General features: G+C 50.3%; 1 protein-coding gene across 2 annotated transcripts; it reads right to left on the reverse strand.

The window, feature by feature from the left end:
• Nucleotides 1–6922: 6922 nt before the first annotated feature.
• On the reverse strand, nt 6923–25332 carry Mogat2 (monoacylglycerol O-acyltransferase 2). Of its 2 annotated transcripts, XM_015477399.2 has the most exons (7): nt 25284–25332; nt 24751–24895; nt 18507–18685; nt 10579–10783; nt 10080–10254; nt 9258–9457; nt 6923–7886 (listed from the first exon to the last, which is right to left on the reverse strand). In XM_015477399.2, exons 2-7 carry the CDS (start codon nt 24839–24841, stop codon nt 7732–7734), a joined length of 1005 nt encoding a protein of 334 aa, XP_015332885.1. In that variant the 5' UTR covers nt 24842–24895; nt 25284–25332; the 3' UTR covers nt 6923–7731. The 2 variants fall into 2 exon arrangements, with proteins under 2 accessions (XP_015332885.1, XP_048644000.1); XM_048788043.1 differs by lacking the exon at nt 25284–25332 and having other exon boundaries at nt 24751–25115.
• Nucleotides 25333–27102: the final 1770 nt, after the last annotated feature.

The raw sequence follows: 27102 nt of genomic DNA on the forward strand, positions 1-27102 counted from the left end.
TTCCTGATAAAATCAGTGCAGAACTGAAGGATTGCTCAGAGGCTTCAGGGAAAGGTGGCAGGGCAATTTTATGGCCAGTGAAACTAATAATAAAAAGCTTATTATAGCTTGGTTTTCTTTTTTCCATTTTTCTTTTGATAGATAGGTAGATAGATAGTAGATAGATAGATAAATAAATACATGCTTGTTTGATTTTTGGTACTGGGCATTGAACCCAGAGGTGCTTAACCATGAACACATCCTCAGTCCTTTTTATTTTATTATTTTGAGATAGGGTCTGGCTGACTTCCTTAGGGCCTCTTTAAGTTGCTGAGGCTAGCCTTGAATTTGTGATCCTCCTCCCTCAGTCTCCCAAGTCACTAGGATTACAGGAATACACCACCATACCTGGCCTTGTGGTTTATATTTTACAAAATGGATAGGCCCGTGAAGGATTAGAAATAGAGAAAAAGTAAATAGCTGGTCTTTGACCACAGATAAAATATTAATGCCCATACATTGGTCTAGGGCACCCCCAAACACAGGCTGCTGACAGCTTTTACTCTTTTTCCTTCAGTTTTGATCCTTTACCTATTGATGTTTCATCGACAGAGTTAGGATTTTCTTGCTGTTTTATATTTTGTTCTGTTCAGTATTTGCTTGCGCTGAAGACTGAACTCAGGGCCTTGCACAAGCTAGGCAAGTGCTCCACCACTGAGCCACATCCCCAACCCATTTCTTGCTTTTTAATTTAGAGACAGGGTCTCTCTAAGTTGTTTTGGCTAGCCTCAAACTTGTGATCCTCCTGCCTCTGCCTCCCAAGTAGTTGGGATTACAGGCATGCACCTCTCTGGGCCCTGATCTTTGTTCTGGTAAGGATCTGCTTGCCCAGATTTTTTAAGCTATCGTATCCATTCTCCTGCTAAAATGTAACTGCATGTACACTGCACCAGTTCAGCCTGAAATGGGAAATACTCAGGTTTGGTTCCAGGTAGGGAGCAAAGGGAACGTATAGGATCTAAGACAAGAAAAGACTGAAGACACAAGCCCTCAGGATTTTCCAAAGCCTGGCATTTATAAAGGGGAGAGGTAAAGTAGAACCCGTTACTGAATGCCCATCTATAGACAAAACCATTTACAAATGAATGAACTGACTCAGTGAAGGGAGGTGACTTATACAGGGTCACACAGGCGACCAGGGGTCAGGGTAGGGAAGGACCCATACCTGGCTAGCTCTTGGATCCCTGGCCGTTTTCCTCGTGCCATTCTGGTAGGTCTGGGGCCAGAACTGGGCCAGATGGGAACAGTGGGTGATAGTTGCCTGGGCAGGCAGCCCTCATGCTGGGCCAGAATTCTAGAAAGTCCTTTAAGCTCTCTGACAAATAAATCTTGTCAACTATGAAGATGTCATTGTGCATGTCATTAAGACAATGCAGGTAGAGCCTTCCTGACCTAGCACACAGTTGGTTCTTGGTCGTAGGGTGCTGAGTCCTCCCTTGCATGAGGCCATTTAGACAGATGTCCAGTTTAGCCCACAGCGTCTTCCGCACGCACCAGCTCAAGGACCTTCCAGGGCTCCTCCCAAGTTTGAGGAGAAACTCCTGGCTGATTGATAAGGGGCAAGGCAGAGCCAGGGACCTGGTTTACCTTGGTCACCACTGTCTATCTCGGGCACATCACAAGGGCTTGATAAAAGTTTGCTGAATGAAGATCTAAACTCCAGCCTCCTTTCCTCTAAACCTCACCCCTGTGCCCCGAACCACGCCAGAACCTCGGCCCTGTGCCTGTGCTTTCCCTTGTGTCTGCCTTTGCTCACTCAGCAGCATCCCTCTGATGTCCTCCCACCTCCTTGGCAGAGGAGAAAGCAGATTCTCCTTGTGCCGTGGAGCCTTGGCTCATGCCACGTGGCTGCCGGCTGTGCTGTGCTGGCTGACCCCTGTCCCACCTGCCACCCTGGCCAAGTTACCATAAAGCAGTATCAAGCAGGCTGGGCCTCAGCAGGCCCTTTGTCCCCACTGGTGATATGCCTGAGAACTTCTCCCCAGATCAAAGGGCAGCCTGATTTCCAGAGGAGACTCAAGCTGTCCCCCTGCTTGAGGACCTCTGACCTTCTCTATCATGCCTGACAAATCCTCTGTTGTGTGTGTTGGGACAGAGGAGACAAAATGTGACAGGCTCTGAGGGTGCCTGGCTAAATTAATTACCAAACACTTAGATGAATCGGGCCTGGCACATTGGTTAGGGAGGCCCACAGAAATAAAAAGAATTCTCCAATCTCAGGGGCTTAGCACAGTAAAAGTATTTCTTTTTCTTTTCCTTTCTTTCTTTTTTGTACTGGGAATTGAACCCAGTGGTGCTTAATCGCTGAGCCACATCCCCAGCTCCGTTTTATATTTTAGTTAGAGACAGGGTCTCACTGTGTTGCTTAGGACTTAGCTCAGTTCCTGAGGCTGGCTTTGAACTTATGATCCTCCTGCCTCAGCCTCCTCAGCCGCTGGGATTACAGGCATGTGCCTCCGTACCTAGCAAAAGTATCTCTTTTTGTACACACAAAGTCCAGTGTGGCTCTTTCTGTTTGGGTGGCCTTCCTCTGAGATCAGAACTCCTTATTCCTATCAAGTACTACTGTTGTCTTCAACGTGGAGGCCTCGAGGCTTGTGTGAAGGAGAGTTCTTTCTCCCCTTCCCTCTATTTCCCATCCTGGAAATCAATAGCCACCTTGTTATGGTCATCATTTCTTTGCTCAAATTGTTGTCCCCACCCATTTGAGTATCCTCTGCCAGTACCCTGGCACGTGGGTGGAGATGGCTGGGTCTAGTGTCCAAGAGCTCATCTCCGTTACTACAGCAGCTGTCTGCCATGCTGCCCCCAGTGAATCCAGCTTCCAGTATTCACACCCTTAGATGGAGTGTGAACTGGATCAAGTGAGTCACACCTAACCAACTGACCAAGGCACAATCCATGGCTAGTGACTCAGAGACTAGGTCGTAAAAGGCAGGATGGCCTTTCTCTCTTTCCACTCACTTGCTCTGGGAGAAGCTATGTCATTGGCAGCCCCATGGAGAGGAACAGAGCCCCCTGCCCTCAGCCATGTGAGTGAGCTTGGAGGTGGACCCTCCAGCCCTGAGCAAGGCCTCACAGACTGCAGGCCTAGTGGACAGCCTGGTTGCTGCTTGTGAGAACCCTGAGTGGAACCACCAGCTAAGCCACTCCCAGATCTCTGTGAACAACTGTGAGACCTGTTGTTTATAGCAGTTAAGTTTTGAAACGATTTATTATATACAGCTATAGCTAATGAATTTAGTTATCTCTGATGGCAAAGCCCTTGCTCTTTCTCCCTCATCCCTGCCCCAGGCCCAGCATGTACTGGATTGAGAAAAAGGAAGACAATGGATTTCTTCAGCCAATCCCCATTTCCTGGGGATTCTGCGCTGCGTCAGGTCCTGTGGGGAGTGGGGCGGGGGACTGAAGGCAGCAAGGCTATGTCCTTGGTTCTCATGGGTCCTCATCCACTGGGAGACAGAGAAGTCCACTCACACACTAGTGACCATGGTCCTTCTACCCCCAAAGCCCATAAGAAGGTACCAGCTCTGATTCAAAGAACAGGGCAACTTGAGGTGTGTGGAGTGGGCTGAGACTTGACAAAGAAGGTAACCTGAGGGACATGGAACATTGACCAGGTCAAGAATTCAGAAGAAAGGGAGGAGTGTGCCCAAGCCCAGCAAATGTGGGCGTTGTGTGCACCCAGAGCACAGTGAAGGGTCAGGGGTGGTAGGTGGCAGGGACAAGGCCCAGGTGAGGCTGGCTAGGTCTAGGGCAGATGATAAAGGGCCTGGAATGCCACCCTGAGCAGGAGTTTAGGCACTATCCCCAGCATTAAGAGTGTCTTATAAAGTTTGGTTTTGTTTGAGAGGAAACAGGTGCTGTTTGAGGCTAGGCAGGTGGAAGTGACCACAGGCAGAGGTAGCTGTGCATAGTGCTTCCCAGGGTACTTAGTGTTATGGCAGAGGAAGGGAAGCTCTAGGGAAGACAGAGGAAACCCCTCTTCATCAGGGACTTAGAGAAGACTCCCTTGAATAGATGAAATCAGTGTGATGATAAGGAGGAATTCCCCAGGCAAGGCAGAAGTGATGGGGTGGGAGAAGATGGCATTCCAGGTTAACGGAACAGTGTGAGCTAAAGCCAGGAGTGGAAATGGTACATGGGCCTGAAAATAATTCAGTGTGATGGGAGCCTAGGGATAAGGAAGAGAGAGAGACAAGGATGAAGGAAATTGGGCCAGATGGTGGGGAATGACCAATGGTAGGCTAAAAGGCTTAGGCTTCAGGTGGACATCTTCTGTCTTCCATTGATCCCTCTAGTCTACTCTCCGCCTGGCTCTGGACTGCAGCCACAGGTCCTCCTTCCCTCTAGCTTCCAGTTGGGTTCAGGCAATGGGGAACTTGGCAGGAGATAGGATAGAGGGAAGAGTGGGGTGGGCTCTGGGGAAGACAGTGAGGTGCATGTTCTTGGCTCCTTCCCTGCAGGGTCACCAAAAACTGCTTGTGCTCCTTGAGCAAGGATGGCACATGGGCATGACCTCTCTAAATTGAGATGCCTGCTGTGCTTGTCCTTCCAGGCCTCAGGGCAGTAACAGTGCCCCACCACCATGGCCCTGACTTATGTCACCATTCTCAGGAAATTCTTTCTTAATGACACCCTCCTCAAATTATCTTCTGGTTCTTGCTGACATGGGACTGGTACAAACCTTAGCCTAGCAGCGATGGGGAGCCACAGGACTTCGAGCAGGGAAACAATGTGGCTGACTTTTAATAGGGACTAAGACTCTCCAACTTTTGCCTGCAAATGTCCAATAGGTAACAGGATTTAAAAATTGGTCTGTAATTCCAGAGGCTCAGGAGGCTGAGGCAGGAGGATCACATGTTCAAAGCCAGCCTCAGCAACTTTGCAAGGCCCTAAACAAATCAGCAAGACCCTGTCTCTAAATAAAATATATTTTAAAAAGAGCTGGGGAATGTGGCTCAGTGGTTAAATGCACTAGGGTTCAATTCCTGGTACAAAAAAAAAAAAAAAGTTGGCATCTCTGTCTCCATTTTGCATCGGTCTCCTTTGTTCAAAATTGCTTTGGATTCCAGAACAACAGGTCTAATTGATAAATATTTTGTGAGAAGTCAAACCACCTCCAGGCAACAGCAACTTTCTTATCTCCGACAAGGCCCCACCTGGCCAATCCTGAGGTAATGATCAACTAAAGCCCAGTTTGACTAAGTCTAGTCTCCTTGTTTATGTAATCTGGAGCTCATGTCAGTACCTTGAAGACAGGGCTGAGACACTTGCTCTCACTTTGCTTTGCCCAAAGAGCCATGATTAAAGTTCCTTTCCCGCTTTTCACTGTTACTTTTTCTGTTTCATTTTGGGACAAGTAACTGGACCTGATTTGTTGGGACCTCCAGGGTTTCACCTCTGGCCTGGGACTCCAGTGCCAAGATTTGTGTTTTTGAAAGCCCACCGTGGCTGTGCGTGTGGGTGGGTGGGGGACAGAGAGATGGAGACAGGGCAGAGAGGCAAGGTTGAGCTGGGGCTGTTGGCTTTATCGAGGCCAGACGGGGAATGGGAGAGAGACAGAGTTGGGGATGGGGGAGGACACTTTTAAATTTTTGGTCAATTGCAAAGATGGCCTGTAGAACCCTCTCTGTGTCCCTGCCTTTCGTACTGTGACATTGCAGCACCTCCCATCCCGAGGCGGAGCCTATTCCTCGCCCCTGGTCTCCTGCCTTGCTCCCACCAATGGACCAGTGGAAGCGACTCTGCAAGTTGTGTGGCCCAGGGCTTGAGTCCTCGCAGCTGTGGCTGTCATTTTTTTGGAATCCAGCCACTCTCAAATCCTCAAAGACCAGTCAGGATAGAGACAGGCCAATGTCCCCCACATGCAAAGAGAGGCCCTGCTGTCTCAGCACCCTAGCTGTCCCAGCTCCCTCTGACCCACTGGCTGAATGCAACATGGTGGCCCAAGAAAGACCCAAGAAACCCCCAAATTCTGCAAACCCACAGAATTGTGAGAAATAATGAATCCTTGCAGTCTTCAGGCAGTACGTTTGGAAGTGGTTCACGACCCAGCAGCAGGCCACTGTGTATCTCCTTTGAGACTCTTGCCCTTCCTTCCAGGCCTGGCTCATGGCCACTTTCTCCAAGGCTTTCCCTGGGCTGGAAGTCATCACTCCCTTCTGCTCCTTATTCCCAATACTATTGTGACCCATATGACAAATAGCATGGTACCAGGCCCCTTCATGAGACCCTGGAGTCACCTGACTGCTGCATGGCATGTATAGTGCATCATTCCATAAGGACATGAAGTGGCTCATTGACTTGGGAACCACAGCAATGGAGGGAGATGTAGTCTTTATTTGTCAGATGACAAATTTGAGGCTTGGATGTGATTTTTCTCAGGGTCTCTGAAAGTAGATGGGACCAGATTGGAACCCAAATTACACTTCTCCAAATGTCCGCTCCCAGGTTACAGGGATCTGCTCTTGGAGGGAAGGGTCTGCTTCTTCGCTAGAGGGGAGGGGGCCTCATGCCTCCTGGCCACCCTCCTGATGCATGTCCCTGACCCAGGAATCCAGAATTCTCCTGGTCAGGACATCACTCTCCCCCAGACACATGCAGTCTCACACACCCCACACCTGGTTTTTGTTCTCTGAGTCAGCTGGCCATAGACATCTAGTTTTCCCCTATTTCCTAAAAGAATAGGACCAGAGGTGATTAACTTAGGTGATGAGTCAGGAAAGAACATGGTCTTCTGTGGACCAGAGTAATCCAGGTCTTGGGAAGATGGGTCAGGGCCACAGGGCCACAGGGCCTAGCTGAGGGTCAAAAGCTTTGACCTGTGTCCTTGATGAGGGTAGGTGCAGGGGCAGGCAGGAATGAAAAAAAGCAGGGGGGCTAAAATAGAATGCTTTAGTTTATTGAACTGACATTTGTTGGGTCCCTCCTTTTGTGCCAAGGTCTGAAGTTACAAAGAATGAGCAAGAGGAGTCCTCCTGGAGTTCTCAAATTATGCGATGTCAAAACCGAGACTCAAAGGTCATCTTATTTGGGGAAACTGAGGCTCAGAGGGCGGGGGGGCGGGGGGGAGGCCTGCCCCCAGTCACAGTCAGTCAGTGACGGTGGAATTCTCTTTGCCCATCTTCCAATAACCTCTGGCTGCCACTCCACAGCTCAGAGGGTCCAGAAACTTGAAGGTGCATTGGGTGAGTGCAGGGACTCACTGCCCACCACCTTCTCTCCAGCTGGGGGAGGGAGGGACATCCAGGGTGTGATACAAGGGGGCAGGTAGGGGAAAGGGCTGGAGCTGGGAGCTTCTTTTGTGCTGTTACTCAAGCGTAGAGGAAGAAAAGCCTCGTTACTCTTTTTCCCTACATGCTCTTTTGTAATCTTTGAGTGACATTACAGGAGAGGACAGAGCCCTCAGGAGTCATTTTCTTCCAGTTCTCTCTCACGTTTCATAGATGAGCATCCAGAGGCCAAGGAGAGGGAGACTGGCAGAGCTTTGGCTGTAGAAGTGCAAATCACAGATTTCAGTCTGGTCTCCTCTTCCACGTTGCCAGCTGTGGTTGGACTTGTAGAAGCCTGGGGAAGCTCTGGAGATGTGTTCAAAACACATGCAGGACGCCTCCTCAGGTTCCAGCACTCTGGCTGGGCTCCCAAATGCTGGTTTGCCCTGGGAGCAACCTCCCTCCTGGCTGGAGGTGTTCAACAGAACTCCAAGTGTTGGTCAGCAGGGATGTTGAACTTGGACTTGTGGGCCTCAAAGAGGTTGCATAGCTCATTGATATAGCGCTGGTGGAGCTGGTCCACCTCCTCCTCTGAGGGCCTCAGTATCTTCCGCACCTCGATGGGCTTTCCCACTGCAAGACACACAGGTGGGCAGAGGAGCAGAGTGGGAACCACTGGGGTGGCAGAAGCCCTTGGAGCAGGTGCCCAGCCCCACTGCCATGCTGCAGGAAAGTGCCTTCAGCTACCCCTTCCAAACCCAACTTCAGGAAACGGATTCTAGGTGGTAGGGCAACTCTAACATTCTGATAAAATCTATCAACAGACAGGTGTCAATGTGCCAGGAAATGTGCTAGGTGCTCTCCATGTGTTTTTCCCTTTAATCCTATGGGAACAAAACCTATCAATATTCCTATTTAACAGGTGAGGCATTGAGGCTCTGAGAAGTTAACTAACTTGTTCAAGGTCACATAGCTAGGAAGAGACAGTACCAGGTTTTAAGTCCTGGGTGTGTGCTCTTCCCTTCTAGGCTATATGATTCTGGGAGCCCAGGATGCTACAGTCAGAAGTGCCGTATTGCTGGGATAAGGGGGTTCACAGCCCAGGCAGCTTTTCTTCCCTTACTGCCCCACAAACTGACCTGCACTTCACTCCTTATTACAGGGAAGAATCAGGAAGGCTATTAACTAGCCCCCTTCCTCTGGTTCTGTCTGGCTGAGAAAGCAGCTCCCCAACCTTCTCCACTTAGCAATAGCTCTGAAGGCAGCAGAAGTATTAAAATTTATGAAAACACTGCCACACGACACAGAAAGGTTCAAAATATAGGGATTTACCAAATCTGCACAACTAACAAATGATGGATAGAGATGAGATGAATGGACCTCTCTATACATTTTGTCAGAGGAACCTACTTGGAATCCAAGAAGAAAACCAAAAGTGTCCAGATAGCTGAAAAGATGGTGTTAAGTCTATGCATTAAATTTCATGTCCATTTCTTGCAGGAAGATACCTTAGGCTCTAATTCAGAGCCTATTGATTTTTACTTTGTGCAAAATTTTAGCATACGCAGAGTGCCCTTCCCCAGTATCTATCTTTTCAAATAAGCTTCATCAGATCCTCTGAGTCAGAATTAAACCCTCCTGATTCAAACTTCAACTTTGTTACTCAAAACTCTGACCCTCAGTTTATCATCAGTGAAATACATAATAACCCTGCCTCAAAGGATGTTAGAATAATTTGGGCTGCTGCACAGAAGGCAGCCGCTAGTGCCGGGTACACAGCAGGTGCTCAGCAACCAGTAGTGACTGTTCTTTGTGTCTGTGTCACAGCCCTTATCTAAGACTGCCTTATATTAGGGCCATCTGCCAGTCTCTGTGCCTCCCAATCTAGAATGTGAGCCCCATGAGGGAAGGGATGGACCTGGCCCACCTCCATGTGCCCTGGCACCACATAGCCCAGGTCCCTGTTCCTGTAACCTCCCTCTCGCAGACTGGCTCTGGGCTTACCGATGGTGGTGATGGGCTGGCGGTAGGGCAGGAAACCAAAGCTGTACTGGAAGATGCCGCGGCCGTGGAAGAGGGGGAGGGAGATGCCCATGATCTTCTGCAGCCGATTCTGGACTCGGCGCAAACAGGAGCCAGAAGAGTTCTGCACCTGGTCAAATAGGTTATTCTCCCCAAAGGAGAAGATCGGCACTAGAGCTGCCCTGGAGGGAAACAGAAGAGGCCTGTGGGAGGAGGCTCCAGAAAAAACAGGAGTGGGAAGTTCACTGGGCTTCTTGCAGGGACTCCATGACCAAGAGCGGGAGCAGAGGAGCCAGCCTTGGACTAGAAGTAGGAGGCTTGGATCGCCTCCTAGACCTGCCATGGCTCCCTCTCTGACCTCGGTTGCTCCGTGACATGTGGACAGAGTGCTGCAGAGAGTCCTCCCAGACAGAAAACACCTGCATTCTCTCCTAGAAAACTCTCCCCACACCAGTTGGCTCCTTTCCTCCCAGAAGCTTCACCCAAGGTGGGAGAATGTCTCTTCCATATGCTCCTATCCCCATTCTTTCAGATCCCATAGGTCTCAGCTCTCCTGCCAGCATTGGGGAAGATGTCCACTCCCACCTTGAACTATGTCCATCAGCCATCGAATTTCTCTGGAAAAATGGAAACTTTTCCAGGAATTTGGGCATGAATCATTAAAAAGATAATCTTCATTGTGAATGAACTGAGAAGCTCTCTGCTAAAATAGAATCTGGTTAGTCTTTCTTGCCTCCCCACCAAAATATCATCCTTGTCAACTTCAGATTGAACTGAGTGCAGTCCCCAGAGCCCCATCCATACCCATGAATCAGGGCCTGCCTGACAAAGCCCTTGCGATTCCGCAGTAGCAGCGTGAAGGCCCCGGGCCTGGCATCCAGTGCCTCCTGGGAGCCCCCCACAATGATGGCCAGCAGGTTCCCGTTGCCCTTCTTGTTCAGAATGTAAGCAGCGCTCTCCTTATCTGATGTGACCAGCCCTGGGGAGAGAGGAAGGTGGTCAGGTGTGTGGTGAGGGGACAGGGACTGTGAGGGGGGGTGTGCCCAAGAAAAAGACCACCAGCAGTGCCCACAGAGGCCTGGGATCCAGCTGGGAGTCTCCTGAGTCCTCTCCTTCTTCCCAACCTCCTCACTGGGCTCAGTGATCAGCACAGCACTGCAGAAAGTTCCTTTGGGTCTAGCCACCTTCTCCTCCTGTGCATGTTTTTAGAAGAAATACAGAACTTTTGGAAGCCCTCCCTAAAGTCCCCCCACCCAAAACACCAATCTTATGTTCCTGAGCTACCTGGAGCAGGAAGACTCACCCCCAGACATGATGTAATCTCGGAAGAAGGGGGCCCGGAACCACAGGTTCAGCATCATCAGATGGGGGCGGATGCCCGGGAAGAGCGAGGAGAAGCCCGTGCTCTCAGTGCACAGGTTGATAAAGGCTCCGGCTGCCAGGACTCCGTGGGGATGGAAGCCCGCAATGTAGTTCTTGGAGGGGTCCAGCTCAGCAGTCTTGACCAGCTGCAGGGACAGCACCCTGGTGAGTCAGAGCTGGGTCTGTTACTGATCTTGACTCTGCCACTCTAGTGTGACCTTGGGTAAGTCGATGCCCCTCTCTGAGCCTTAAGTGCTTCATTCATAAGTTGGACGCTCTGTGCTGTGGTGAGGGACCATTTCTGGTGATACCAAGGTGCTGGCTTTGGATAAACTGTTTCCTCAGGCTCCTCTTCTGTAAAAGGGGAACATTTGGCTCTGCCCCTCTCCCTTGCCTGGCTGCTGACAAGCTGTGCTATGAGGAGGGTTCCTAGAATTGCCAATCAGCCCACAGGGTGTGATGTGAAGGAATCAAAGGGCCACACGGGGGCGCCACCACTCTGGAAAGCCCATGCTAACAGTACTGTGCACTTCAGACCTGGAGCTGAGCATGCGCAAGCTGTAAGAGGCGTGGATTCCTGTCAGGTTGAAAGAGCATGCAGACCCCTAGACTGGCTCTGTTCTTGACTGCCGCCCTGTACTGCACAAGTGTCTCACCCGGTGGCTCTCTCCTCTCCCCGCCACCCTGCAGGCCAGACCTTTGTTGCCCTTTGTTCTCTTCCCCTGCCAGGACAGAGGCTTGCCTTGGTGGGGCCTGTGGCATGGAGGGTGTGCCAGGGTCCACCAGACACTGAAGATGGAGAGGGAGAAAGAACTGTGTGTCCTTAGCAGCTTCTTGATGAAATAGGGCGAGGAACAACGGGGCGGGACCTGAGCTAACAGAGGCTGTACTGGTCACCTGGATCTGCAGAGATTATTGCTGGAGGCCAAGGTTGTTAGCAATCTTGGCCTCACTCCACTGGGAACCCTGGAGCCCAACCTGGCTCTGGGAACCATTGCCATCAGGGTGGGGCCAGGCCTAGGGCAGGAGGCTCCCTGCCAGCCTGCAATTTGCACTCCCTGGGCCAGGGCAGCTCCTTCCGCTCAGACTCCGCTTTGCCAGGGTAAGCGGTCTTTCTGTCACCAAGCTGAAAGGGTCAGGGATAATTCCCTGAGGATTCTCATTGCTGCCTTTGGGGCCACTGAAGCCGGGCTGCTCACCCTCAGAGCACTGGAGACAGCACTGGATCCTGTCTGCCCAGTCCAGCCTGAATAGCTCTAGATTCTTCTTTGGCTTTGACAAACACCCCCCGCCCCACCATCACCAAGATGGTCTCCCCAGACCAGGACAAACCTCTTCCCCTGGGAAGTAGGGGACTTAGTAGATATGGCAAGATAGAGACCCTGGTTTTTCTCACTGGGAAGGCACTTGCTCTAGAACCCATTGAAACACTTCCTTAGAAGTTCCATTTCTGATAGTGGGAAGAAATTTTGTACCTCCATAAAGGCAATTTGACAATATCTATCAAACCCAAAAAACAAAAACAAAAACAAAACACAAACAAACAAAAACCCAGTGCAGTTGCACATGACTATAACAAGCATCTCAGGAGACTCACGAATTGAAAACCAGCCTCATCAACTTTGAGAGGCCCTAAGCAACTCACTGAGACCCTGTCTCTAAATTTAAAAAGGGGGATGAGGGGCTGGGGATATGACTCAGTGGTTGAGTGCCCCTGGATTCAATCCCTATACAAAAAATATATAAAAGAAAGCATTTGTGCATAGAGAAAAACCTTGCAAAGGTAGGGACCTGTGTCCAGGCGAGTAGGCCAATATTTGCATGTGTATCTACATGTGTCCACGTGTGTGCACTGTGAAGCCATCATAGTCCCAATGAGGCCTAATCTGTACCTCCCCCAGATGTGGTCTCTATTTTATCTTTCTGTGCTTGCCCCTTCTACATGACTCTTGACCCCAAGTCTACCTGGCCCTCACTGAAGATCATAAATCACTGTGTCCAAGGTGTGTTCCCAGTGCTGGTCTGGGACAAAGGAGATGCTCTGGAAAGTGTGGAAGGAAGGTGGGAATGAAGGAGCCAAGAAGATGAGACTGAAATATCCCACCTCAGAAGGAGGGGCCCTGACTCGAATCCTGTCCCAGCAGGTCACCTGCATCCCACTAGCATGGAGTCAGGAGAACCCTGAGCAGGGAGTCAGGAGACTGGATTTTACCACTGGCTCATCCCTGGGACCTTTGCCAGGCTCTGGCCCCCTCAGTGCCTCAGTTATCCTCTTCCACAGGACAATGATGACACTTCAGGTTTACTACAGGGTTCAGAGAGATAAATAAAGATAAATAAAGAGGAGGAGGCAGTTGGTGAAGAGTTGTGGTTTGTCTTGCTTCCTCCATTCTGTTGGGGGAATATTGATTGTGACTGAGCAAGATGGTGGGGGTCTGGGGATACCCTGGCTACATGCCCTGAGGCTGGCTGTGGTACACTGGGCAGTGGGTCTAGAAAAGGGCACAGCCAGCTTCCTAAGCTTTGAAGTTTGCTATTTTTTTTAAAGAGAGAGAGAGAGAGAGAATTTTTTAATATTTACTTTTTTAAAAGTTTTCGGTGGACACAGCATCTTTATTTTATTTTTATGTGGTGCTAAGGATCGAACCCAGCGCCCCGCGCATGCCAGGCAAGCACGCTACCACTTGAGCCACATCCCCAGCCCAACTATTTTTTATTGATTTCATTTATATACAATAATATTCATCCCATTAAAATATACAGTTCAATGCACTTTTTTTTTTTTTTGGTACTGGGAATAGAACTCAGCAGTGTTCTACCACTGAGCTACATCCCCAGTGCCCCCTTTTTAAAACTTTTTAAAAATTTGAGGCAGGGCCTTGCTAAGTGGTCTAGACTGACCTCAAACTTGGTATCCTCCTGCCTCAGCCTCAGGAATAGCTGGGATTACAGGTGTACACCACCACTCTCAACTCAATGCAATTTTATAAGATTGTGTAAGCATTACCACTACTTCCAGATCATTCTCAACACCCCAGAAAGAAACCCATACCCATTAGGAGTCATTTTCCCTCTCCCCGGGGCCCTAGCACTGCTAATCTGCTCTCTACCTCTCTGAGTTTACCTGTTCGGGAAACCTCATACAGATGGAATCTTACAACAGGTGGACTTTGAACTTGGCTTCTTTCTCTTGGTGTCATGTTTTCTAGGTCTATCCATGTTGTAGCATGTATCAGAACTCCTTTCACATTTGACTGGATGACATTCCATTGCATGGCTAGAGCACATGTTTGTCCATTTGTCAGTTGATGGACAGTTGAGTTTCTACCCTTTGAAGCCAACCCCAGTAAAAGTGAACTCTCACTAAGCACCTCAGTGAGACCCTGTCTCTGAATAAAATACAAAAGAGGGCTGGGGTGCCCTTGAGTTCAATCCCAGGAACAAAAAAAAAAAAAAAAAAAAAAAAGCAAGCACCCGTGCTGCTGGCTTGTTTAACACCCACTAAGACCACAGGAAGGCTGGCTGTGGTATGATAGCCCTACTTCTCAGTTAAGCAAGCTGAGAGGTTTGCTGAGGGATTAAGTGACCTGCACAAAGCCACACAGGTGACTGGGATCTGAATTCTGCCATCTATACAGAGAACACAAAGAGGCAGGAAGCCTTTATTCCAGACCCAGGGAGACAACTGGCACTGAGGACTGACTTTGGAACTATCTGGTCAAACTTGATAGAGTCGACCATGGGGCTCATTGACCCAAGGAGGCCTACTCAGGCTAGGCAAGCTGGCTCATGACTGGTTTGGGATTTTTCAAGACTCCAGCCTCGCTCTCCTGGGAGAGGTGATTCCTGCATCGGCAGCCCACCTCTCACTCCTCTAGGGCCCCAGAGGGAAGAGCCTGTTGAGGGCCTACTTATGTACCCACATTATTTGGCATCAGCAGGGTGGGGGACACTCCAATAAGGCACCAGAACAAGTGGTACAGCTCATGCCTGCCGGACTGGAATGACAAAGGGGAAAGGAGAAGCAGGTAAGGGCTCAGAGTGCAAGTACTAGCAGGCTGCAGAAAAAATAGGTTTTATTCTAAGTAAGAGGTAGTGTGGAGGATGAACTCCAGGGGGCGCCAGAGGACATGGAACCTAGACAAAAAGATAGCTGTGGTCAGGACTGTGGGTAGAGGGGAGGAGGGAAGAGTCAGAACAGGAGTGTAGGACCCAGACCCCATGCTCTAGATCAGTGGTTCTCAGCTAAGGTGAGTTTGCCACCTCCTGCTCTCTTGATGTGGACATCTGGTAATGTCTGCAGACAGTTTGGGTTTTACCATTGGGAGAGGGTAGTACTTCTGGCATTGAGTGGGTAGATGCCAGGGATAGGAACAGTGCCCCCGACACACACACACAAATTATCCAATCCAAGTGTTGATGCTGTTGGGGTTGAGCAAGCCTCCCAGAGATCTACCTGGCTGGGAGCGGAAGGGGACAGTGTAGGAGGCCCAGTTCCCTGCAGGGCAGCCCTAGGGCTGGGGAACCGCTATGCCCCATGCTAGTTCCCCTTGCCCTGGACTCCTGGGAGAACACTGGAGCCAGACCCAGCTTCCTGTGAAGAAACACCTCCTTACAGGCATCTCAGTGAAGCCAGGGTTCAAAAAAGACAGTCAATATCGATAATAAATAATTAGGTCCGATCGGGAAGGTGGGGTCTGGTTGGAAAATAAATCAAATGTTGCCGTTTCCCCCTCCCCCTTCTCCTGTAAGCTAGAGTTCCTGTTATGTGAAAGGTGGCTACCTGAGCCCCACTGTCTCAGGTGAACAGACCCCAGTGTACCAAGATGTGGCAGACAGGAAGGAGAGGCCACTAAGTCCCTAGTAATGCCTGGTGGGCTACAGGGGAACTAAGGGCTTGTCCCAGGTATGGGTATGGGTGGGGAGTTGTCCTACACTGTCCCCAGCCTGGTTCGGATCATGACCAGCAAGCACATTATGGGCAGTATTTCATGACCCTAGGTCATAGCCCTGGCCACAGAACTTGGTCCCTCCCAAGGCCTTGGCCTGTCTAGACTATTTACTCTGGGTGATGAAACATTCACAGTGGGGGACACCCAGCTCCTGGGCCAGTCTTGGCATGAGGTGGGGACAGCTACATGAATGGCCTGACTCCTACATGAATGGCCTGATTCTCCTGCATTGTCTCTGTAGAAAGCCAACAGGATGACTTCGGAAAGCTTCAAGGCCAAGGCACAGTTTTCTAATTTTGCCTGAAAGTTCATCACTAGAGGCTAGTTCATAAAAACACAGGGAGAACTGACAGAAGCTGAGAGATCGTGGAAGGACCTCACATTCCACAAGAGAGTGAGGAGGCTTGTGAATGCAGGGAGAGCTCAGTAGAGCCAGGACAGCCTGCCTTTTGCTCATTCCAGGGTCTCTGCAGGGCCTTGCTGCCCAGGTGTGCAGAAAGAAGGGGGAGTCTGCAGCTCCCAGCCTAGGAGCCACAAAACAGAAATGAACAGCATCTCTCCCTCTGCTGGCCACTCATGGTACTGCAGCAAAGGGCCTTCAGTGTGCAACAAGCCTGAAAAACTGTGCACATAGAATTTCTGCAAATCAAGTCCATCCAGTGCTGATAGTAGTGAGGTTGAGAAACCCTCCTTGAGAGCCACCAAGGAGGGAAGGAGCAAGAAAGGCAGTGGAGCTGCCTCAGCATCGCCTCTGCCAACCTGCTGCAGGAAGTACGCCAGGGACAGAGCAGCTGGACACTGTCCTTTGGAGGCCAGTAGGCTGTCAGAAGACATTCCCCATAGAACTTCCGGTTTTCCAGTTCTGCAGGGTGGCCTCTAAGACCTCTGCAGTGACCCGAGCTCCTCTCCAGCCTCCCCACAGGTTTACTCTGCTTTATTCTCCCGGAACCCCAGGCTGCTGCTCACAACCCTGAGGCTTCTGGGTCTGTGCTTGCACCACCCCCTTTGTAGGTGGCCTTTCTTTTCATGGTGTGAGGATCCAGCACACATGGGACGAGAGGCCAGGGTCAGGACCTGCAAAGCTCAACTAGGGGCTAGAACCTGCTGCAGGTGACCTGATGTCACCTACACCTCCCCAGGCTACAGGTCACACTTCCCCAGGAGAGCTCTGAACTTCCTGGTTCAAAAGAAGGAGCCTGGGCCTGGAGAAGGGAGTTCAGAGCCTCAGAGCTCAGAAGTCCTGGGGAAGGGATGGGGATTCCGCCCACAAAATACCCATGGCTGCTCTCCAGACCCCATAAGCCTTGCTTGTCTTTGTTGACAAGATCCTGGGAGGGGGCCCTGCAGAGGAAGCACAACTAAGGGGTGGAGAAGATTGCCTTCCACCTGGGTCCCCCCTCGCTAGCCCACATGTTCTGCCCTTTGACTCCTGTGGCCCCCATGGGCATGGCAGCCTCTGCCAGCCCACTTCAGCTCAGCCCTACCCATGCTGACCCTATACCTTACAGGCCCTGCTCCCTGTTGTAGCCCAGCCCTTTCTAGCTCCAGGGGACCTCAGGAATCTCAAATCCCTGACTTTGAGTTCCCATGACTTTGGCAAGCTATTCAACCTCTGCAGGCCTATTTCCTCCACCTCCCCTCTTTTGCTACCTGGAGATCTAATTCCTGGAGGGGCAGGAAGTGGTGGGGCTCCTGGATGGGGTGGAGAAGCCAGGCAGGTATGAAGGTCAGAGCCCCAAGACTCTAGGTTCTCAGAGTCCCTTGGACCTGAAGCCATGCCCAGGTCTCCTCAGAATCCCGCTGAGTCTTGAGGTTCTGAGAACCTATGAGAGCTGTCCCGCCTGATCTCATGGAATCCACAAGGCCCAGTATATGACATCATCTCCATTTTACATATGCAGAGAGTGAGGCTCTGAGAAAATGTGTAACTCACCCAATGTCACACATCTGCTATGTGGCAGACCTGGGATTAGAATCTAGTCCAACTAACTCTAAAGACCACACTCCACACCTACCTTCTCTCCTGTTTTCAGGCCAATTAGCCCTGCCTACCCTCCTGTGTCCCCACTGCCTTCCTCCATCCTATCCCATTTGTTCAATAAATCGTCTCTGCCTGGCTGTGTAGACCACAAGTTTAGTTTTTCTGGGCTCAGTTGAAGGAACCTACAGGTCTTTTCAGATCCAGAGATCTGGTCCACTCAGGGCCAATCTTCAAGTCCAGGGACAAGTGTTCACAATCACTGTGAGGTGTCATGAACCAGAGAGAGAGAGAGAGAGAGAGAGAGAGAGACGAAGGCACTCAGAGCAGGAAGATCAGTTGGCTTACTGGATCAATGGGAAACCAAGGCTCAGAGTGGGACAAGGCCTTGTCCAAGGACACACAGCTTGGCAGAAATAGGAGCAGGTTAGAACCTGAGGACCGTTCAGGGCTCTCTTCCTGATACCCTTCCTCATCCATACCAATGCAAAGCTTTAAAATTTGTTGACAACTGACTGACCGACCTTGGTCACACCGGTGTCCTTCTCTGGTCGGCAGAGTATGACTGTAGGGCTAGCTGGTCTCTTAAGACCCATAGTTTGTTAACTTTATTTTAAACTGGGCTGCTGATAGGATTGCTCCCTGAAGGTCCACATGAGGGACACAGTACATGTCCCATAGAGCTCCTTCAAGTCCTGTATGTTCATCAACCTCACGCTGGCCCCACGTCCGTGTAAATGGAAAGCCATAGCTAGAGAGGAGCTGGTCTCTTCTCCAGGTCTCTGGGTGGCGGGGGACCCAGGCCTGGGCCTTCCGGTCCAGCATCCTGAACAACGCACACAGGGCTGCACTGCCCCACAGAAACGTGAGGCACTGGGGCCCTGACCCCACTCAGCCAGCTTCTCCCCCCATCCCCCCCAAAGCAGCCCCAGGACTCACCGAGACGGGGAAATAGTCCTTCATGTGCTTCCATATGACCCAGCGCCTGAAGGTCTGGATGGGCCTGCCGCCCCGCCACGGCTTGTCCCAGTCCAGGTACCACCAGGTGGCATACAGGACGGTGAGGAGCCAGAACCTTGTGAAGAGGAGGCCTATGAAGATGACCACACAGACCTGGGCTGGGAAGGGAAGCAGGAGCCATCAGGGGTCTGCGAGGAAGGCAGGTGAGACACCCAGGCTGAGCCCTGCTGCCCCAGGTGGCCTGACCCCTGCCGTCTCTCTGGTGCTCAAAAAATGGGAGCTGCTGACTGCAACAAGGGTTCTAGTTTCTATGTTTGAGGATCCCATAGAAAAAGGAGCCCCCTTTCTGCCAATTCCCCCTTCTGTTCACCCTCTACTTCATCTTTCCAAAGGTAAGTGTGTTGGGGTCCCTCGCTTCTCTTATGAAAGAGCCCTCCTGTGGCTTCCGCACAACTTCAGGGCACAGCCCAAGCAGCTCAGCCTGGCATCAGGCTCCCAGGAGCTGGCCCCGTCTCCTCCTGCTCTTCCTTCCCCTCTCCCAATACGCAGTTCCAACGCTTGCTCTTCCTCAACCCACCATGCTCCATTGACCTCGCCTCCAAAGCCCTTGGCGAGGAGTGGGGAGGCAGGAAGAGGCCAACCCCTGACCGCCCTGTGCGTACAGCAGGGCCAGGACCAGGCCCAGCATGGAAACCCTCTGATCTGCAGTTCCCCATCCCTGGCTGCAAGCTAAACCTGGCTTCACCTCAGGGTCAGGAGGTCTTTAGGACCACCCCTCATCTGACGCCAATGAAGCATCATTCCCAGAGAATATCACTCCCTCTGCATTCCATTTTCTCCACACACTCATCTCCTCCTCTTTCTTCTCTCTGGCAGGGCTTGAGTTGGAATTCTGAGTCTCATGCACACCAGGCCAGTGCTCTGCCACTGAGCCTCAGCCTCAGTCCCTACACTGTTCTTAAAGGAGGCCAGCTTCTGGTTGTGTAACTCCTCTTGGAAGTAGGGTGGACTGGGCCTGCCCCTCCTGCCAGACTTCCTGGAGGAAGGGACTCTTGAGCCAGTTTGAACAGTAGGAAAAGTTTGGTAGCCAGCAGATACAGACAACAAATATTCACTCTGCATGGAGCACCTACAAAGTGCCAGGTGCTGGGGTCCAGCTGTGAGCAACGGATGACTTCTGGCCGTCACAAAGCTGACTTTCTAGAATTGTGTTTGGGGCACTTTGAATACGTGTTTTCCTTTAAATTTTTTTTTTCTCTAGTAACACACATGACATGAATTACCATCTGAACAATTCAGTGGCATTAAGGACCTTCATACCCTGTGCAGCCAGTACCACTATCAATCACAGAACTTATTTATCATCCCAGTAGACACTCCCACTGCCCCTCCCTCCAGACCCAAGCAACCAGCCTTCTATTCTCTGAAATGTTGACTACGCTGGGTACTTCACATAAGTAAGATCCTACAGCGTTTGGCTTTTGTGACTGGCTTATTTTATTTGGCGTAATGTTTGCAGTTCATTCAAGTTGTGGATGTGTCTCAATCTCCTTTCTTTTTAAGGCTGAATAATATTCTATTTTGTTTATTCATTTATCTGTTCATGGACATAGGGTTGCTTCCACATTTGCTCTTTGTTTTCAAACACTATTGAATAATTCGCTAGTCTGTAATCCCAAGAGGACCTGGAGTTCAAGGTCAGCCTCAGCAATTTAGAGAGGCCTTAAGTGACTCTCTGAGACCCAGTCTCTAAATAAAATACAAAATAGGGCTGGGGATGTGGCTCAATGGTAGAGTGCCCCTGAATTCAAAAAAGAAAGGAGATTGACTTAAATTGTTTTTAATTTTTACATTAAAAATATTTACTATAAAAGTAAAAATAATTTTAAACTCCCAGCTAGGATTCTTCCCTTGGGCAAAACCAAAAGTCTGTTCATGAGCTTCTTTAAAAAAAGGAGCTCTGGAAAATAAAGATGAATTGTTAATAGTGGCTACCTGGAGGCAAGAGTATGGGAAGTCTTTGGGCAGGGTGTGGGTGGGGTGCTGGGGACTGAACTCAAGGGCCCTCTACTTAGATCCTCCTAGCCTCCGAGTCGCTGGGATTACAGAAGTGTGCCACCATGACTGGCTGGAAGTATTTTACTTTAAGGGCCCATGTTTTGTTTTATTATGTATTATTTTTGAAGTCAGGAGGAAAAAAGGAAAAGTTAGAAGAAAACAGGGTATCTACCCTGACCAGAATGACTCCCACCACTGCATTATGCCTCGACCATGGGCTCACCCTTTAACCCCTGTTAGGAAGCAAACCCAGTCTGTAGGTCTTTTCAGTAATTTAGGAAGGAAGACACCACCTTCTTTCACATAATCCTCACGACCTGAGGGGGAAACACTTAAAATGCCCACTTTAAGGCCTAGATGTGACAGTGGTCCACTTTATGTTTTGAGTATAGCCCTTGTTGTTCTGCCATGTGACTTTTTTTTTTGGGGGGGGGAGTGGGTACCAGGGATTGAACTCAGGGGCACTGGACCACTGAGCCACATCCCCAGCCCTATTTTGTATTTTATTTAGAGACAGGATCTCACTGAGTTGCTTAGCGCCTTGCCATTGCTGAGGTTGGTTTTGAACTCATGATCCTCTTGTCTCAGCCTCCGAGCCACTGGGATTACAGGCGTGCACAACTGCACCTGGCCCGATGGACTTATTTTTAAATGACCTGTTTCTTCCTCTCCCTTTCCCCCTGCTCTTCCCTAACTGCTCCCCCTCCCTAATCTCAGGGAAACAGGATTACCTTTCTTCCCCATCCTAGGCAGAGTTATCTGTCCTTGAGCACATACCACTGAAACAAGTAACTCAGAGTTGGGGGTGGCAGCAGAAATGACTATCTCCCAAACGAACAAGTGAATGACAACTCCAAAAACAAATGTGGAATGTGACCTTTGATATACCTCTTTAAGAGCCCCCTGTTCCCCTGATGGGCAGAATCACAGCCTCTGGGACAGGAGTCTCCTGTGCTTCTTCTTTGCAATGATAAAACTTCTTTTTCTCAAAACTATGTCCTTGTTATTGGATTGGCATCGGGGACAAGAACAGAGCTTTCAGTACTACAGAGAGGGTCTATAAATTGGCTAAGGTCACACAGCATACTAGTAAGGGGGGACCTGGGATTCAGTCCTGCTGCTTGGACCAGATCATGCTCCCAGCATTCCTCATTCACTCAACAGATGTTCTGGATTCGGACTCTTCATGGAGCTGTAGCCATAGCCAAGAACAGCACAGGCTGTGAAGAAACACCTTCCTTTCCCATGTAAGAGGTGGGAGTTGTGGAGGAGAGGACAGGACACAGCCAGCAAACAAGTCACCCAAGAACGCATTTGACTTGGGGCTCTGAGCCTTTGGTGAGTGGTCCTAGTTGACTTTTCCAGCCACTTCTGTGCCATTTTGCAAAATGTGTCCGTGACCTCCAGCATGAACTGTGTACAAGGTCCCTTATTCCTCCTCTGCTCTGCACAGGGGGTTCCCTGCCTGGGGGGCTTGATTTTCCTACCAGTCTTTGAAACCTTAGTGTTCTTTAAAACCTTAGTGTTCTTTAAAACTTTAAAAGCTTGGGAGAGTGAGGCAGGAGGATTGTAAATTCAAAGGCAGCCTCAGCAACTTAGCAAGACCCTGACTCTAAGTTAAAAAAATAAAATAAAATAAAAAGGGCTGGGGGCATGGCTCAGTGGTTAAGCACCCCTGGGTTCAATTCCTGGTACCAAACAAACAAAAAATAGTGGCTGCCTGAAGTGCTACCTCTGCTTGTCACCACCCCTGCTACTCTGTTCCCTCTGTTAGATCCCTTTGAGGTGATTAAGCAACCCCCCATGCGCGCCAAAGAACCGCCAATCAGGCACCCACAGAACTGCCTGTCAATCAGCAGGGTCTCCTGGCCAATCCTGGATCTTAGCCAGCTACCCCCAACCAACCCCAGTAGGACAAGGGACTCTAAAAACCCCTTTTCCTGTCCCAAGCCCTCCCTTCCTGCCCTAAGCCCAATAAAAATTCCAGCCCCATGCACTTTTCCTTAGACCCACTCTGCTGGTCTGAGGGTCCCGCCAGGGAGCGAAATCTCAATAAAGCCTCATTCAGAGCCTTTTAAAATCTGCCTCCTGTTGGTCACTGCTGCCTGACCTTACACTCTCATCCCCCTGCTCACAGGGTGACTTCTTGGCTCCAGGCTCCACAGCCCCTCAAGAACAGTGACATTCAGGACTGAACTCCTAATCTCTCAAGCCTGCTCCTGAGTGCCCAAGTTCAGTGACGACAGCCAGCCAAACGTGGGTGAGACTGGGCATCAACTTGGCCTTCTCCCTCCACCCATCCATTCCTTCTGCTCCTGCCCAGGAGCCCATCTCCTGAATATCTCCCGACCCCAAACCTTCTCTCCACCCACTGCCACCCTTTCCAGACTTTTTCTTAAGGGTTCAGATGGCAAATATTTTAGACTTTGCAGTTTAAGGGGCAAATTGGAGGATATTATGCATGTACTTAAGCAGCTATTTTTAAATGTAGCCTTTAAAAAATATAAAGACCATTCTGAACCCTTGGACTGAACAAAACCAGGGGGCTGGATGTGGCCCATGGGCCCTGATTTGGTGACTTCTGATCTAGACAGAATGCTCCTGCTTTTGGTCCCTTCCCCACACCCCCAGCACAGCAGACACATCGACAGCAGGCATAGGGACCTTTAACACCCAGGCTGGACCTTGTCACTCCACTACCTGAAACTTCCTCAGCTCTCCTTTGCCCTCAGGTTAAGGGACAAGGCAAAACCTCCTGCTCTTGGCACAAAGGAGCCCAGATCCTTTTTTTCAGCTGTCCTCCCTCTGGCCCTCCAGGCCCAGGGCTGCTTTGACCCCTACGCTGCTCCTGACCTTCCAGGTTCCTGTGATAGTGAAGGAGCCAGGCAGTGCCACAGGGCTGCAGGGTGGGGTGGGCATGGCCAGCTGGAAACACTCTTGCCCTAAAAGACAACAGGAGGCAGGCTGGGCACCATGTCCCTCGTCTTCTGTGATCTGTTGGCTACAGTCACCTGGCACTGGGTCCCCAGAGCCCTTGGACTTGACAGCTTAGGCCTCCCTCCTTCTGCTCTCTTACCGACTGTGGCTCCCACCTCCTCCCACCCCAGCCCCTCTCCCCTCTTCTACCTCCTTAGCCCTTTCTCTGGCAGGAGGAGCCCAGGACTTTGGCTCTGCAGCCTGGGCCTGTAAGGCACTTTCTCTGCTCATCTACATAGTGGAAATAACCAAGTATGTGTAACATGTTTATCAACCCTTAGGGCAGAAACCCACGTCAATTAGAAAGGATGCTAACGTAGGGTCCAGGAGAGCCTGCCTTGCTGGGGATAAGTTCTATGGCTGTGAAACCACAAAGAAATTCTGAGGAAGCGTGGGGTGGGCACATATATTGTGTGTTAAAAGGCCGCTGACCACAATGTGTCGACATTTTAGCAGCCAGGAGAGAGCACAGGCTGAACCCTAGACCCAGGGGGAACAGTTCTTCCCTAGTCCGGTGCCAGCAGATGAAATGAAGAAACCCATTCATTCACTTCCACCTCCCAACACTGCCCCAAACTCTCCTTTTTTTTTTTTTTTTTTGTACTGGGGAGTGAACCCAGAGGTGCTTAATCACTGAGCCACATCCCCAGCCCTTTTATATTTTATTTAGAGACAGGGTTTCCCTGAGTTGCTTAGGGCCTCACTAAACTGCCAAGGCTGGCTTTGAACTCATGATCCTCCTGCCTCAGCCTCCCGAGCTGCTGAGATTACAGGTGTGCGCCTCAGCATCTGGCCCAAACCCTCCTTGAAAACGTTCCCTTCAGCAAAGCTGGAGTCTGGGCCACACATTGCTGCAGATGACAAAACCGAGGCCCGGAGAACCTAGTTCCTGGTTCCCCTCTCCTTCCTTACCCCAGTTCCCACTCATCCCTTCAGAAAGGAAAGAGCAGTCTGGAACTTTCCCAGCATCAACTCGATGCCTCCCACACCCTCAGCAGCCTGCAGCAGGGTCTCCTTGTGTCAAGGGGGAACGCTTGGCCAAAAACTGCTCAAAGCCACAGGCAACCCCACCCCATGGCCCAGTCTCTCTGGGCAGGGCTCCGAGGCCTCCAAGAACCTCCCACGACCAACATTCTGGGTGCAGCTGGGTGGCTGCTCCTGGTCTCCCATCTCACCCAGCCCGACTTACCCAGGGCCAAGAAGGAGAAGACCCACTGTAGGACCGCCAGTGTCTGCAGCCTGCGCTCCCAAGGCACGGACAAGGGAGCAAACTCCACCATGCTGGCCTGGCTCCCTAGGCCTCTCCACACTGCTGTGGCAAGGTGTGTACAAACCTGTGGACAGGGTGCCGTGCTCAGCTCAGCCCAGCCCAGCGCCAGGCCTCTGTCCTGCCCAGACAGGGACAGCTTCCTAGAAGGAACCTTTGAATTCATCTGCTGGGGCCTGGCTGAAGGAAGTTGTACAATTCTTATCACTGCCTTCGGCAAGGCCTTATCTGACAGGCCACCTCTGTGACTGGTTGAATCTTGCTCTTCCTGCCACTTGGCCCTTGAAGTCCCAAGTGTCATGTAATCCCCTCCCCTTCCTCCTGGTCAGTACTTAGTTCCATCTCTTGATCTCCCCTTTCTTGCCGTGTCCATCGCTCCCCCTCTAAGAACATCTGCAATAGTTCCTGTCTGAAGGCCCCGACCCCACCACCTCCTGCGCCACTTCTCTGCTCACCCAGAAAGCAAAACTCTTAGAATGACTGTGCTCCCTGCTTGCCACCTTCACCTCCCATCTGTCTCCTTCTACTCCACATTTTGGAGACCAACATTCCACAAAACTGCCCTTGACCTCCACGTTGCCCAGACCTCATCCTGGCCTAGGAACAGCCTTGGACATGGCTGATGTTCCTTCTTCCTGCACACCCCTTGGCCTAGGGACACCACGCTCTCCTGGTTTTCTTCCTAGCTCTCTGTCTGCTCCTTCTGGTGTCCTTGTGGCTGTCATCCTTTATCAGACTAAATGTTTGAGCCTCCCCATATCCTCCGCCCTTGGGCCTTCTCCCTGCTATCCACATTCACTCTCTTGGAGATTGCATCCAGGTTCTCACTGTGTAGTTTACACAGGGGGAACTTCCGAACCTGCATCTCTAGCTCTGACTTCTTCCTGAGCTTCTAAACTTGAAAATCTAAGTGGCTATTTGACATCTTCACTTGAATGCCTAGTTACCTCTATCATAACATGTCTAAAGCTGAACTCAATTCCTGCCTTTGCCCATACCAGCTCTTCCTCTTCTCCTTCTCATTCCAGTAAAGGGTAACTTCAGTAGCCTGGTGTCATGGCATATGCCCAGTATCCCAGTGGCTCGGGAGTCTGAAGGCAGGAGGATTGCAAGTTCAAAGCCAGCCTCAGCAACTTAGTGAGGCCCTAAGCAACTCAGCAAGACCCTCTCTCTAAATAAAATATGAAAAGGGCTGGGGATGTGGCTCAGTGGGTAAGTGCCCCTGGGTTCAATCCTTGGTATAAAAAAAGGAGGTGGCGGGGTAACTCCATTTACCCAGTTGCCAAAATCAGAATCACGCTAGATTCTTTCTGTTCCTCTCCATCCATGTCTATCACTCACCATGTCCTGTTGGTTTCTCTAAATCTCTCCTTTTACATAGAAACAGTGTTTGTCAGCTTTCTGTAACTGTAACAAAATATCTGAAATTAATAAACTTATAAAGAGAAAAGGTTTATTTTGGTTTATAGTGTGGGAGGTTCAAGTTCATTATTGATTGGCTCCTTTTCTTTTGGGCATGTGGTAAGGCAGCAGTACAACATGGCAGGAGGCATAGAGCAGAGCAAAATCATGTACGTCACGACCTGGACGCAAAACAGAAGAAGAGAAAGTGAGTGGAGTCCCACAATCCCTTTCAAGAGTTTGCCCCCAATAGTCTAAAGACCTTCTACCAGGCCCCACCTCTTAAAGTTTCCATTTCCTGCCAACAGCACCAACATGGCACCTGGGGACTAAGCCTTCAACATGTGGATCTTTGTAGGAACTTATCCAAATGAGAGCATCAGACACACAGAAAGATCACAAGTGTATACAGAATGGTGTATTTTCATAAACTAAACACCCTCATGTTGCCACTACTGAGATCACAGATAGACCATCACCAGCACCTCATGTCTCTGCCAGTTACTGCTCCTCCTGTAGGCTCACCATCCTGTCTATGATTTTGAAATTTATAAAGAGTAAATCATGTACTACATAATTTTATTTTATTTTGGGGGAGTACCAGGTATTGAATTCAGGGGCACTCGTCCACATCCCCAGCCCTATTTTGTATTTTATTTAGAGACAGGGTCTCACTGAGTTGCTCAGCGCCTTGCCATTGCTGAGGCTGACTTTGAACTTGCGATCCTCCTGCCTCTGCCTCCTGAGCCTCTGGGATTACAGGCGTGCACCACCTCACCTCCCTCATGTACTATATAATTTTTTGAGACTGGCTTATTTGATTCATGATGATGTTTTTCAGTGTCTCGAGTATCTGTTGTACACTTTTTCTCG

The sequence above is a fragment of the Marmota marmota genome, unplaced genomic scaffold (assembly GCF_001458135.2).
Source record: "Marmota marmota marmota unplaced genomic scaffold, marMar, whole genome shotgun sequence".
In the NCBI taxonomy this organism is placed as follows: domain Eukaryota; kingdom Metazoa; phylum Chordata; class Mammalia; order Rodentia; family Sciuridae; genus Marmota; species Marmota marmota.